The sequence below is a fragment of the Cynoglossus semilaevis genome, chromosome 8 (assembly GCF_000523025.1).
Source record: "Cynoglossus semilaevis isolate Cse_v1.0 chromosome 8, Cse_v1.0, whole genome shotgun sequence".
Classification (NCBI taxonomy): Eukaryota; Metazoa; Chordata; class Actinopteri; order Pleuronectiformes; family Cynoglossidae; genus Cynoglossus; species Cynoglossus semilaevis.
The window spans coordinates 10,188,438-10,203,625 of NC_024314.1; the positions used below are offsets into that span (position 1 = coordinate 10,188,438).

The 15,188-nt window shown below is 39.2% G+C and overlaps 1 protein-coding gene across 4 annotated transcripts in view; it reads right to left on the reverse strand.

Annotated features, from left to right (window-relative positions):
- LOC103382001 (potassium voltage-gated channel subfamily C member 1-like) overlaps positions 1-15,188 on the reverse strand; it is a 54,628-nt gene that overhangs the window by 10,565 nt on the left and 28,875 nt on the right. For 2 of the 4 annotated variants that reach the window (XM_008314645.3, XM_008314642.3), the window contains exons 3-4: positions 10,455-11,436; positions 8,981-9,175 (exon numbers count right to left, since the gene is read on the reverse strand). In XM_008314645.3, the coding sequence (XP_008312867.1) occupies positions 8,981-9,175; positions 10,455-11,436 (1,177 nt within the window). Of the gene's footprint in view, positions 1-6,302; positions 6,324-7,721; positions 7,854-8,980; positions 9,176-10,454; positions 11,437-15,188 lie in introns of all 4 variants that reach the window. The other 2 variants (XM_017034346.2, XM_008314640.3) reach the window with 2 other exon arrangements.

Consider the following 15,188-nt stretch of genomic DNA (forward strand, 5'->3'; position numbering starts at 1 on the left):
GGGGGGGCGCGTGAGGAGGGACGTCCAATGGAATATGGCGCATTGGACAGCGTGCCACTGCTGTAACGCTTGAATGATAACAAGCCTCCAGTCACTAGGTGGCAGCACCTCGTACAGTGGTTTGTACAGATAAGAAAATATACATGTTACCAGGTTCTCGATAGTATTTCAATTCGCGGGGCTCTACATAATGCCGCAACTTTTGTCAACATTACATCACAGCAGCAAAGCGCAGGCACAGTACCGGTGTGTCACCTGAAATAATTCATAATTTTTAAATGCATTAAATGTCTATTTTTCCTTTGAGATTTGTTAACCCAAAAAAAGGAAAATATTGAAAACTCAAGTTCAAACAGTTCAAGTCATCTTTAAGATGAGACTTGCGTTGCCGCTGCACATTGATGTAGCAATGCTATTTACTTATTAAGGAGGCGAAAAAGTACCACCTACCTACAGTCAGACTTTAGTGACATTTGCACTGCAGTGTCGGCCTGGGGATGGAATGAGAGTGAAGGCATTATGGAGGAAGATGACACCGAAGCACATTCACGTAGGCAAGCTCCAAACCATCACGTCAGACAACATTTTGGACAGCAAAATAATGTGTGGCATGTTCACATACACAGAGATGGGATACGGGAAGAGAGAGAGCGAGAGAGAGAGAGAGAGAGAGAGAGAGAGAGAGCACTGCAAATAGTCTGTCCCAAATCCCATGTTGGAAATCGTTAACATATCCAATGAAACACTAAGTCTTCAACACCTGCTTGGTTTGTACTGTACGTAACAGATTCTCCTCCGCATCTCGAGGGGGGAAGTTGAAGTAGAAGGCAGCGTTTGCCATTGAGGCCATAATTAGTAAGTGATTTATTCGATTGCTCGATTAACTTTAACGCAAATGGTCAGATGTGAATCCTGCATCGAACAAGGAGTCGAGCGTTATTGAGGAGAAAAATCATCCATCCATCCATCCTTCCATCCATCCATTATCTACCGCTTTTTCCTTTGCTGAAGGAGACCGTCAAGATGGGGAAACACGGGCTGCTTTTGCTCATTCATTTATCACAGTGAGTTACGTTATTATACATTATTTAATTAGAATTTAAAAAAAATAAAAATATTTAAAAAAAATATCCATGTGATTATATTTATTATATAAGCCTTTAGCCATGGGACATTTGTAATAATATATATATATATATATATATAGTAAAGATATTATTATTATTATGATGCTTAACTAATAGTGAAATTACTGCATCATAAAAGTTAAACCTCAAGAATGGAAAACTACTGAGTAATTGTGTGACAACTGTAGCATGACAAGATATGACAGAACAAAACAATCCTTTATAAATCGTGACATCTGAGTAACAAAGGTCACGGTAATTTGTAAGTTTCAGGACGGCTTTTCAAAAGACGGCTAAGGACATCCAATCAGAAGATGACAACGTTTGCGTGCACAACTTTGTTATGCTTAAAAACCTGGGTCAGGGAAAGATAGTTGGTCAGACTTCGTGAACTGACATCCTATACTGTTTGTCAGGGATGCTCAGATCTCTGTATCTCTACTTTCCCAGAGCTCTGGAACTGCCTATTTTGCTGATTCCGTAATAAACACGAGTTAACAGGAACTGACTCACACAGAGAGAGATTTAAGCAGAATGAGCAGAACCTAACAATATACATACATATATAAATATATAAATATATATATAAATAACGCAAAAATAGATCTGCGCAGTAGAGCAGAGATGGTTTTTATATTATTTATATTATATATATATTTATATACAGTATTATTTACGTATATATTTACCCTTTACAAACCTCCCCCATCGACCTTCCGTAGACTGTATTACCCTTTCCCACACGTCATTATATGCACAGTAGAGTTGTATAGTTATACGGCCGGGACGCCGGAGCAGGAAAGAGCTAACGTTTAACCAGCCGTTACAGGTTCTGAAAAACAAAAAAAAGTGAAAAAAACAAAATTTAAAAATATCCCATGTTACAACATGGACACCTGCGGTTTTTAGAGAAGTGTGGCCTATATATGTACAATTGTTGTTTTTTTTCTTTCGAAATGTAGTGGTGCGGCTTATATTCAGATGCGCTCAATAGTCCGACAGCAACGACAGCTCAATAGTAACAATGAACTACTGTTACAGAATGTTACGCCTTCTTAATCCATATTGGGATTAATAATTAAAGAGAGCTGAAGTCGAGAGTGAACTTTAAGCCAATTCTATTTGAACCAAAACAGGAAAAGCCCTAAACAGAGAGCACTGTCTCAGCCATGACTCACACTAATGCTCAACACTTTCTCTCTCTCTCTCTAAGGATCTCTCTCACACATTAGGCTCACATCGAGACCGACAGGCACGTCAGCCAATTAACACTGGGCACGACGTGGTATTATTATAAATTCTAATAAACAGAACAGGCACCTAACTTAAGAACATTCATTCTTTTCATTCTTCTCCATCATCTTGCTTGCACAGAAATACGAGCTCTGCAGTGTTTTTATTTTGAGAGCAGGAGGCGTTGTGATACTTCACTCTTTCAGTTTCACACGTTCTTACAGCACTTCTGGCCTTTTTTGCTACCGGCGTGAGTTGCTGGAACTTTTTTTCTAATTAGGGTTTTGGGATTTGGGAACGCGTTCACTATAAACCCAAAACCATTACAAAAATAGCAAAAAAAGCCGCGCGTTTTCCTTTTAAAGTTTCCTCCTCTTCTGTTAATTTGGAGCATCTTGTCGCTGGGCAGCGCGAGTAAAGAGAGAAAGAGGTGGAGTAAAGTTAAAGACAGAAAGCGAAAAAGACAAACGGGCCTGAAAGAGGGTGGGGTTTGTACTGTAAATGTGATTTTATAGGAAGATTAGAATTAGAAATTGAAATAATGTGTTTAAAAATACATGTTTAAAAATATACATATATTTTAATATATGCATATATATATATATACATATATATATAGAAATACCGTATTCTCCGGACTATAAGTCACTCTGGCATATAGGCCACACCAGTAACACCTGTAACAGCTGTCAGTGCGAAAATAACAAATGTGAAAATTATATAAGTCGCACCTGAGTATAAGTAGCAAAGCTACCAAAGGATGAAAGAAAGTGCAACTTTTAGTTTGGAAAATACAGTACTCAATATATGTATATCGCTTATCAGGCCTATTGGACTTGACCATCTCTGTTACTGTTACTGTTACACTCCATATAGTGCAATTTCATTCATTAATAGTATCATTCTAGGGGACTGGGGCGATTTAATTGGTTTTTAGTTATACTTAATGGGGGAAAATGCAATCAAGATACGAGCGGCTTGACTCGAGTGTTGTTGTGGAACGGATTCAACTCTTGTGTTTATACGAGTATGGCTCGACTCAAGACGTACTCAAGATTGGTATCTGTCAAATATTGGTTAAAATTTCAGGATCGAACACTGAAAAAAAAAAAATAAAAAAAATAAAAAAACTATAGCCCGTCTGTACCTAAGGCCAAATGCTCAATCTAACTTTGCAGGGTCACTATCGCCTAAGCAAAGGGAGCCCAATATATATATATATATGTACATGTATACTGTATAAACAGTACCTGGGGCGTTGTATTACCGTAAGAAATATTTGCAGTGTTGTGATGACAAAACACAAATGGTACAAAATGGCAGTTTAGCAAATGAATGAGAATGATCACGTATAAAGAGAAAAAAAAGTTGGAGACTGACTAGCGTTACAGTCTACAAATACAGTCCGCACGTACAAAGGTAATAATTCAAATTTTAAGGATGGATTTAAAGATGAGATACTGATGATTTTAGATTTTTTTTTTTAGTCTTGTGTGTTAGGTCTTAATTAATTTTTTTTAATACTATACTCCAAAAACATATTAAAAATTCTTTAACTTAATTATTAGCATGAACCGATTTTTTTTTAAAATACTATTCTCCAAAAACATATTAAAAATTCTTTAAAAACATTTTTTGTTTTTTATTTTTAATTAATTAATTTATTTTTATCATTATTTGATTCTTTTTTTCCCCCACAGTTTAGGTGCATAATTTAGGTGGAATTCATTCAAATAACTTAATAAAAATCAATGTTTTCCGGTGACAATTTTTATCTGAAATCTAAACTAAACTTTTTTTAATTAGGTAATAAACTTGCTTTAAATTTTTCATTTCAACTATTTCCAAAAAAATAAAAGATATAGTTTCTCCTAATTGAACTCATATACAAAGAAGTAAAACAAACAACAAAGGGAAGTCAAAATACAACACTTTTCAATTCAAAAATCTTAAACAACTCTTTGAAAAAAAAAATGCACACGTTGAGGTAAAAACACAAGACGTGTACAAAAAGAGAGAGAGAGAGAGAAAAAAAGGAATATAATACACATGTATAAAGAGGAACGGAAGGTCAAGAGAGGGAAAAGGAGGATGAAGGAAGAGAGGAGAGGTACAGGGAGACTGAGCCCAGCCAAAAAATGGACATTTTTAAGAAAACGTCTAAAAGAGTGGTTGGGATTGGACAATTGACTGTTTGACCTTGATGAGCCATGCTTTTTTTTTTTTTTTACCTGGGTGCTTTGAAGGTCAAATGGCCAACGGTTGAAACATGAATAAAAACATCTTACACAGGTTTCTAAGAAACAAAATCACAACTAAAGCAAACGAGAATGGGTTTAGTACGACGCGACAATCCCTCTTTTAAACAAGGGGAACTGGGACATCACTGTAAATTTAATTATTTCGCTTTATGTCACGACCGGATTTCTATCTGTCGGAGCTCACTCTTTGGTCTTTGGCGTGAGAGGCTATCAAACCTGAGTACTGCTCAGCAAAAAAAAAAAAGATTACGTGCATTGTTCAACTCAATATTTCATGTCTTAAGTTGATCTGGGGAACAATAAGTTAATTCATTTTTTTTTTTTTTTTAGCTAGGCCAGGCGTGGGCAAACTTTTTTGAGTCGCAGGACACATGTGAAATAATGTAAATGACATGAAAAAGTCATGCATAAAGGCTAAAATGCTTGTATCGTTTTCTATGCCATCTATTGGAGAAATGTGGGAATTGCAGGGAAAAGGCAAAAGTATAATGACAATAAACTGTAAATAAACTATATAATCTTAGTTTGCCCATGCCTGAGCTAGGTTAAATGTGACATTTTTTCAGGTCTCTCACGTATGCACAGTCGAAACGAGATCACCTAATATGCTTAAAAGAGGGATTTTTTTAAAATAGCATTTCAATTGCGATATACACACAAAAAGAAAAACAAAAAAACAACAACAACAACATAGCGACTAAGGTATTGTCAGGAACCTTTAAGTGACGGTCGTGAACAGCTAGTAGCTACTTGCTTACCTTGCATGTGGCCACTATTCATAAAATCTCTGCAACAGCAGTTGGAATGGGTTTGTGTGTGTGTGTGTGAATATAGAACAGATCCTGACCTTTGAACTTCACCAAGCACAATAAAAAGGTGGAAGGAATAGTATTATCGAACCATCACATGCTTATACCAAATGAGTATTTAGCAACTGAAACCACTGATATGTTACTGCAGTTGTTCCGTGTCGAACCTTGGACATGGAGTGAGAACTTTTAAAAGTGGTTCCGGCGTGGCATGTCTGAGGCGGTACTATTCCTTGACCTTGACGGCTCTCTTGACCCCAGTGACCTTGGGCCTGGGAAATAAAACTCTTACACACTGCAATCCATTGAACAGGTATGTGGAACCGTACACAAGAAAGATTAGGCTAGGTGTGGGCAAATTTTTTTTTTTTCAAATTTTTCTTGATATATAAATAAATTATATAACTTGGAAAAAATTGGCGGGACCGGATTAAAAAAACTGAACGGGCCTTACTTTGCCCATGCCTGGGCTAGGCTAAAAGGTATGAACTTGTGGTAATGTTCCTAACTTATTATACAGCAGTTCCTTAAATTACTACTGCGGCACCCCCTGGTGGTTGGACAAGCCACAAATAAACAACATTATTATTATTAACTCGATGAACTTTTCAAGTGCCAATGCGCCTACCCTGTCGTACTGAAATCGAGACAGTTTGTCGAGGTTTTGTTCGAGTCTGGATTGCAGTGTTTTTTGGGTCTAACCGTGGTGCCAAGTTCACAGTGGGGGGGAGAGAGAGCTTTGAATCTTTAAAAAGGGGGGAAGAAAACAAAATGAAGCCAGACAAACAGTAACACAAACACGACACTCAGACGGCATTGGAAGGACAGGGACACCATGTATAATGTGTAAGAATGAAAAAAAGCCCACATACACACGCGTGATATGACACAACCTGAAGAGAGAGACAACAACACAGAGGCACATCAGACAACAGCACGAGCAAAACCGATTCTGTTCATTCTTCTTTGGCAAACGTTTTATTAACAAAAGACAGTTTTCCACCTGTTAAGCGTAAGTGTTAGCGCACACAAAACAACATAATTTTTTAAAAGTCTGCATTAAAATACAATTCCTTCATATAGACACAATTACAAAAAAAAAAAAAAAAAAACACAAAAAATTTTTTTTTTTTACATTTTTTCTTTTTTTCTATTTATTGCACAGTTTTATTTTGGACCTAAAAGATCTAAAGTGTTTCTCAGGTCAAATGTTACCATCCAGTCTATCACACCCACTTAAATAAAATAAATAAATAAAAAAAAAATCCCAATACAAAATATATTATCAAACCTAGAAAATGTAAAGTGAACGATGTGTGTGTGTTCCACCATGGAACCATAAATAATAATACTTACAAAATAGGTATGGCTCGATCCGATACTCACGATTGGAATTAGTTTGCTATAGTTCAGTAAAATATCAGGATTGAACATCGCAAAAAAAAAAAAAAAAATCTGACACCTAAACACAACTGCTTGACTTAAATTTGCACGACACGCCGCGAACCAGGACGCTCGGACGGTATCGGACTGACATCGGTGTCGGCAGATTTCTTGAGAGTAAGACTCTCAAGAAACTGAAAGCTCCTACTTTTCTGAGTTTAACAGAACGTCCTACATTTTCAATTGCACATTTTGACTTACAAACCTTCTGCAGCGAAACCTAATCATTAAAGGTATTATATATATTTTATTTTCCTGACTCACCAAAAAAAAAAAAATGGCTGGACTACATTTTTTTAATTTTTTAAAAATAAAATTAAAACATATTTCATCATTAGACAAGAACTTAATTGCATATTTCTTTGAAGACGCAGGACCTATTTGAGATTTGCTCATGAAACTTTCACTGCAGTGGAAGACTATTGGTTATTGTGTCCAAGAATCATTTAGATCCTTGAAAATTCTCCCTGGTTCTAGAGGTTCCTGTTACCACGTTTTGGTTTTTTTTTTTTCTTTTTTTTTTTTTTTTTTACATCATCGCAGGCACAGCAGAACTGAGAGACAGTGGACAATTCAAACTGCGAAAAAAAAAAAAAAAAACGTGGACACAGTTCTTCACAAATTCACAGTGTGCATTTCCGTGGAAAACCCTGCTTTGAGTCAGGTGCTAAGTCTGGGAATGTTATGGTTGTGTGTGTGTAGTGTAGTGTGTGTGTAGTGTAGTGTAAATTATGCAACTGCAAAGCATTCCGTATCATGGAGTCCTAGACGGTTATGGTTTGTTGATAATATACAGGCTACGGGGGTTATTTCTTTTGGTATTTATGATAACTTCTATTAGTGTTTACCTCTGTTCTATGGTTTGATCCAGGAGGAGGTGGAGTTTGCATTGAGGTCCTGCTGTAGCAGAGACCCTTCCATCTTATACCAGTCCTCAGTCAGAGGGGAGTCTGGGCTGGGTGCCAGGGCTGCTGCCTCTACTACGTCAGCGGGAGGGGGTGGGGGGGGGGGGGGGGGTTGTTGGAGATTTTTATAAGGGAGTGTAAGGAAGTGTTTCGGTGCAGGTTGGGCGGATGTGACAGTGGTGGTGGTGGTGGTGGTTGCATTGCGGTAGTAAATGGATCAAGGTTTCAAGGTTTTTGATGAAAGCAACAATATCACACGCAGGGATTAAACGAACGGAGAGGGGGGGGGGTTTACGAGGTGTGATTAAAAAACAGAATGGGAATTTGTTATAGAGATGAGGGGACGAGAAGGGAAGGGAGTCAGTTCAGGATCGGTACGTGAGGGAGGAGGTAAGGGCGTCAGTGCGTACGGGGGGGAGAGCAGGGCAGCAAGTCAAAGAGAGGAAAAATGCAGGGCGAGGTGGGAGGCGCAGAAAAAGAGAGAGAGAGAGAGAGAGGGGGAGGGGGGGAGGAGGAGAAACAGAAATGTTGAGACGTAAAATTAACGCATGGTCAATCGTCGGAGTCAAATAAAACAGAGAACGACGGATTTTTCCATAGGGCGTGGGTGGATAAATGAAAGTGACACTATAAGATACACAGTTTAAGTGATAGACAGAAGAGAGAAAGAAAGAAAATAAGTAGAGATGACCGAGGCTGTAAGAATATAGAAAGAAGAGAATACGATTTTTTTTTTTTTTTTTCTTTTTCCGACAGAGAAAATAAAGCATGACACAAAGCAGCGGTGGGAACAACACAACATCAATGTGGCGAGGAAACAAATAGAGCACAGCAGTAGAGTTAAGTGTATGAATGTATGGTTTTGTGTGTGTCTCTCTGTCTGTATGTGTCTCTCTCTCTCTCTCACTCTCTCTCTCTTTCTTTGTGCACATGTAGACGTGAAGTGAGATACTGGGGGCGAGGGGTGAGATGCGACTGGTTTCTTCATCGTATCTTTAGTTCGTTAGTCACTTCATCGACTTACATCTACTTACAACCCTTATTTTCTGTGTTTAAGTTTTTGGGGGATTGCTAGTCCGTGCAGTTGCATCCGTATGTAAAATGTCTACTAATATTACACGCTAATAACGAGAGTAAAAACACACAGGATACGTCGGCGTTATCTTTTACGTGGCATTTTGGTCTGCTGACGTGAGGCGTACCTTTCCGAACGTTCCCATCCGTGGCGCGGAACTCTCGGGTGTTGAGCAGAAAGCAGGCGCGGTCCTGCTGATACCGTTCCCGGGTTGACCCGCGTCCGATCGGGCTCCTCTCGTCTGGGCTCAGCACCTGGTCTATTGTGGGGCAGTCCTCATTAGCCAGGGCGGCCGAGGCTGCGTCACCGTTCTGCTTCGAATCTAGAAGCACGGCACAGATAGGTCGAGGTCAGTACAACATTTGACTCCATTTAGAGTCACATACAAGACTGGCTTTTCCCACTTGTAAATAAGTGGTAGCAGCCAGGTAGACAGAGAGACACTTTTTCCCCCTGCCTAAAACTCGATTCACTATATGGCTGCGTGTGTATGTATAAATACCGTAATTTCTGGAACTATAAGACATAAGACACTTGTGGCTAATTTATGGATTCTTACAGGCTAACAAAGTTCATACCGCTAGCGATCAATGACTTTTCTGGTTGGCTACTGTGTGTTACACTAGTAGCGTATGTCTGTCTGTGATAGTGATGTTCGATACCACCAATTTCCCTTCCCGATCCGATACCGAGTAAAATTCGGGCTGGTATCGCCGATACCGATACCGATATTTTATCATTTGTCTTTAAGACTAGCTGCCTCATTTACTATACAGTCAACACAACAATAGAAAAACCTGAGAACACAATCACATAAAATATGTCAAAACAACTCTGAAAATTTGTAAAACAAAAATAAAAATAAATAAAATAAAAAATCTGAGGAGCCATTTGGGACCCAAAAGAGTCGCATTTTTTTCAGTGAACCGAGCCAAAAGAACCGGTTCTCTAAAAAAAAGAGCCAATGCGTAAGTATCAAAAGTATCGATATTTTGATTTCAGAATCGATTTCAGAGCATAAAGATCCAGAGATCGGAAGTATCGATATTTCCGGATCGATCCGCACGTCACTAGTCTGTGAACGGCTGTGTGCGTGTGTGTGCGTGGGCTGCGTGAGAGAGAGAACAATATTGAAAAGTTGAGAGCAGTTTGAGCCCCTGTCATGTTGAAAAGCGTGAGTTGGTTGTACGGGCGCTGTTAAAACACTGTTTATGCTCTGTTGTGTGGCCTATATCCAGGTGCGTTTAATTGTCCGGAAATTACGGTATTTTCTTCATGACCATTAAATGATCAGTTAATCCCTTGTATAAAAATCCGCTGCTTTTATACAAGGGAAACAAACCAACAGAACAGAAACAAATAAAACGAAGATTCCGATCAAAGACGAATCTCTTACCTCGCTGTTAAAACACTGTTTATGCTCTGTTGTGTGGCCTATATCCAGGTGCACTCAATTGTCCGGAAATTACGGTATTTTCTTCATGACCATCAAATGATCAGTTAATCCCTTGTATAAAATCCGCTGCTTTTATACAAGGGAAACAAACCAACAGAACAGAAACAAATAAAACGAAGATTCCGATCAAAGACGAATCTCTTACCTCTGTTAATCTCTATAATTTCTTCTTGGGCCAGAGGGCAGTCACCTGTTAAGCCTCCTGAACCCATCACTCCACCGAGAACATTTCCTAAGAGCCGTTGTGGCGAAGCCGTGGCCATCGCGAGGGCATCTGGTTTGCAGTAGTTGGGCGATCCTGGCTGAGGCGCTCGGGGGATATGTTTGTTCTTCTTTTTGGGCAGCTTTTGTTTAGCCATGGCCAGGGAGTAGTACATGCCAAAGTTGTTGACAATAACAGGTACAGGCATAGCTATGGTCAGTACACCAGCCAAGGCACAGAGTGCACCCACCAGCATCCCTGACCACGTCTCTGGATACATATCTCCATAGCCCAGTGTTGTCATGGTGACAACTGCCCACCAAAATCCAATGGGTATGTTCTTAAAGTTTGTGTGGGCACTGGCTGTCGGGTCATCCGGGTCCGCTCCGATTCGCTCGGCGTAATAGATCATCGTGGCAAAAATGAGGACACCCAGGGCTAGGAAGATGATGAGCAGGAGAAATTCATTAGTGCTGGCGCGAAGTGTGTGGCCAAGGACTCGTAAACCCACAAAGTGACGCGTGAGCTTGAAAATTCGGAGGATGCGGACGAATCGGACGACACGAAGGAACCCCAGGACATCCTTGGCAGCTTTTGAGGACAGGCCACTGAGACCCACCTCAAGATAGAAGGGCAAAATGGCGACAAAGTCAATAATGTTAAGGGTGCTTTTAAAAAACTCTAACTTATCCGGACAAAACGTGACTCGTAGCAGGACTTCAATGGTGAACCAGATGACGCACACTCCCTCCACGTACGTTAGCCAGCTGTCGGTCACCACCTCGAAGACGATCTCCTCACGGGTCGTGTTGCCCACTGTGACGTTCTCGGTCTTGTTGAGGATGGTGTTGAAGGCCTCGTGCGTCTCCATGCAGAACGTCGAGATGGAAATGAGGATGAAGAACAGTGAGCCGAACGCCACGTACTAGAAAGAAGAAGAATCCAGCAAGAGAAAAACAAGAAGAGACATCGGGGGAAAAAAAAAAAGGTTTAGCACAATGATAATAACAACAAAATATAAACGTTAGCAATTTCACACTTACAGAAGAGGACAATTTTTTCAATATAATCAACCAAAATTTTCTTGGTAAACTACAACTACAACTTTGTGGAAATGAAAATGCACATCAGTTATCAGTAAAGGATTACTGGTATAATCAATCAAGTTCACGGCCCTTTTTTGGCTCTTCTTCATTTGGGACCATGACACCAATTGGAGGATTCCTTCTCCCCGTAGTCACAGCACCAAAATCGAAGAAATCGCCTCGTAGGTAGGTATTCCCAGGCAAGGAATGAAAACAGCCGGTAGATGGTCAATTCGTTTAATAACAAAACGCCAAAACAGGTCCAATGGTAGAGCAAAAATAAAACGACTGGAACAAAACTTCTTACAACAGTTGTCGGTACGCAAATCCGAGAATCTCAAGAATAACTTCTATTGCATCATCGGTTGTTTGCATTTCTATACCTGTCTGGGGGGGGGGGGCAATCATATTACCATGGTTGTGCACTATGTGGCGCTGCTGCTCGATGATTCAGCGGGGTTAGAGACCTTTTTGTCACTGAGTGTGGTGTTATCACCTTTGTAATGTACTGTATATCCGTCTTAGCAGTTTCCTGCTTTTTAGACTTAACCCAAATGTGAAAAAACCACTGAAATCTAACATCAGGTTCAAAAGATGTTTTAAAACACAATATGACAATGAGAGAATGCGAATATGAATCCCTCCGCTCCAGTCCTGCCTTTTGTTAATACAACATATTTATACATAGTATATTGCAGCAAATAGTGGCCTTCAGGTTTGTAAAAATCAGAATATAGGCCACGGCTCTATTTATGTGAAATACATATTGGTGAATACGATATGGTTGCATTTTGACACAACGCGTCCATAATATCATCTCATAATATTATCATTCCATCTAGCTTTTATATCGATGTGCAGATACTTTACCACTTCTGGAATGTTACATTTAGTTTGTTACAAATGACATTTTATTTTCCTTATGTTTGCAGTCTGAGTTTGGACTTGAACCAAACTCAGACTGCAGGTTAGGGGTTAGGGTTGGTGTTAGGGTCTTGCCGTAAACAGAAGCACTAACTGCTGTACCTCCAGGAAACCTAAATACAATAACAATGACTGAATCTGTGGTGCTGTTGAACCAATCAAGACACTATCAGTTAGGATCGTTGGCTTAAAGCATGACGTCGAGGTGTTAAAAAAGTCATCAGTGCTTATGAAATTCGAGTTGGATGTTAGTCAGAAGAGCCAGAGGATTTCTGAAGCAAGCCAGACACATTTGTAGAAATAGTCTCCAGAGGGGAGAGAGTGGAGGAGCTGAGAGAAATAATGTAAAAGCCTGTAATTCAGAAGTAAAACAGTCGTGGGTTTTTGCGAGAATAAACTGGCAACATTTTCGGTGTCTTCTCAAGTCTGAGAGAAAAAAAAAAAAATTTGTATAAAGGTGATGATGAAATGAGTATAAACCAGTGTATTTCAAGGTTGCGTAGTTTGGTATGTTAAAAAAAAAAAAAAAAATTCTCTCTATTTAAAAGGTCAGTAGACGGAGGCGAGACGGTACAGAAGGTACAGAGCAACATACGGTATGAATGTTAAAAAGAAGTACTTAGCTCGTCTCAGTCCAAAGTCTACTGTAAGCCGCTACTTTTTTCCACACGCTGATAATTTATGGATTTTTACAGCCTAACAAAGTTCGCACTGCTAGCGATCAATAGCGACTTTTCTGGTAGGCTACTGTGTAACATAGATCTGTCTGTGAACACAAAGAGAGAACGAAGCTCAGTGTGGCTGATAATAAAGACCCCCAACTTCCCTGTTTCTGTTTACCTCAGCTGCGGACAAGCGAAAAGTCCCGGAGCTAATGTTAGCTTCAGCCCTGGGGCAGATCACTAAGTCTCCCCTATGCATTCCTACCGCAGTCAGTCAGCGCCGAAGCAGGAAAGAGCTAACGTGTAACCAGTGGTGTTACAGGCACTGTTTGGAACAAAAAAAGAAGCATTTATTTAATTAAAAAGTAAAAAAAAAAAAAAAAATTCTGAGTAACATGTTGCAACCTGGACACCTGCGTCTCATGGAAAAGTACATGCCTATATATGTACAAGTATTTTTCTTTTTCTTTTTAAATTTAGTGGTTGGGGCCTATGTTCAGGTGTGCTCAATCGTCCGGAAATTTCAGTATACAGTGATCCCTTGCTATAACGCGGTTTACTTTTCACGGTTTCGCTACTTCACGGATTTGCATCGTGCATTGTGTTCTGCATTCTGATAAAAAAGTGACTAAAAAGTCACTCCGCTTCTTCTCTACCTGTGCGCCAATAACGTTGCGGTTTAATATGTACACGTACGTAAAACAGCTTGCCAAATTGACATTACGTACGTGCAAATTCGAGTTTATCAAACCCCATAATGTCGACAAAACGCTCTGGACCGGCAAAAGTACCTGCGGTAGGGACCAAAAGGCAGCGGAAGATGCTGTCTATCGATGATAAAGTAAAACTATTGGACATGCTAAATGAAGGTAAAAGCTATGCGGCTGTAGGTCGGCATTATGGAATTAATGAATCTTCCGTTCGTTCCATAAAGAAGGAAGAAAAAAACATAAGGAAGACAGCAGCAATAAGTTTTAATAAGGATTCAAAAAGGGTTGCAACTGCCCGCAACAAGACCAGGTAATTTGTATTTTTTTCATAATCATTTTTAATTTTCTCCCGTTCACGGTGGGCGGTGCTAATCTCCGCAATTTGAAGCCTTCTGTTCACGTTGATGATTAAAATTATTATTTGACAGTACATTACAGAAGTTATTTGTTGAAACGTTTCTAAAGTACTTTTATTTTACTTTATTTGTGAAACAAATGGTTGAGACTGTAAAATGGTTTGTTCGTTCTTTCTCTTCTTTTTCTGAGTATTTAATTGTAAAAAAAATAAAGATTTCTACTTCACGGATTTTGCCTATCACGGGTTCTTTTTGGAACGTAACCCCCGCGAAAAACAAGGGTTTACTGTATAAGGTTTTATTGCCTTTTTGGTTTTAAATGCTTCGTATTCGAATTTGATTAATTGTTTTTGTATGCAGATTTTTCCATTATTAGGTTTTGTTACCTTTTTGGTTTAAATGGGTTAGGATTATTTTTCCATCATTATAGGTTTTGTTGCCTTTTTGGTTTTCCTCTCTAATTGGATTGAATTTAATTTTAGATAATCTTCCAGTGAACTGATCCAGTTTCGAGGTAAGTATAATTATTTTTCTTCATTCCACCACATTGGTCCAGCCGGGTTGTAAGTAGGTCTTTTGGTTCTGTGTTCGTCTATGTCAATTAAGCTCGAACAGCCCTTTTCTTATATAATAAAATGAATTTTAAATGAAAATACTTTAAAATAGAACTAAGGCGAGCTTAATAAAGTACATAAAAGAAAAATTATAAAATTAAAATGAAAAATACAAAGGCGGGGGTTGAACGGTGGTTCACCTTACTTTGTTGCATCCGTCTTGGATTGAAAACTGAATTCCATCCTAACACATACACTATATGACCAAAAGTATTGGCTCACCTGCCTTGACTCGTACTATGAACTGAAGTGCCATCCCATTCCTAACCCAGAGTTCAATATGATGTCGGTCCACCTTTTGCAGCTATTACAGCTTCAACTCTTCT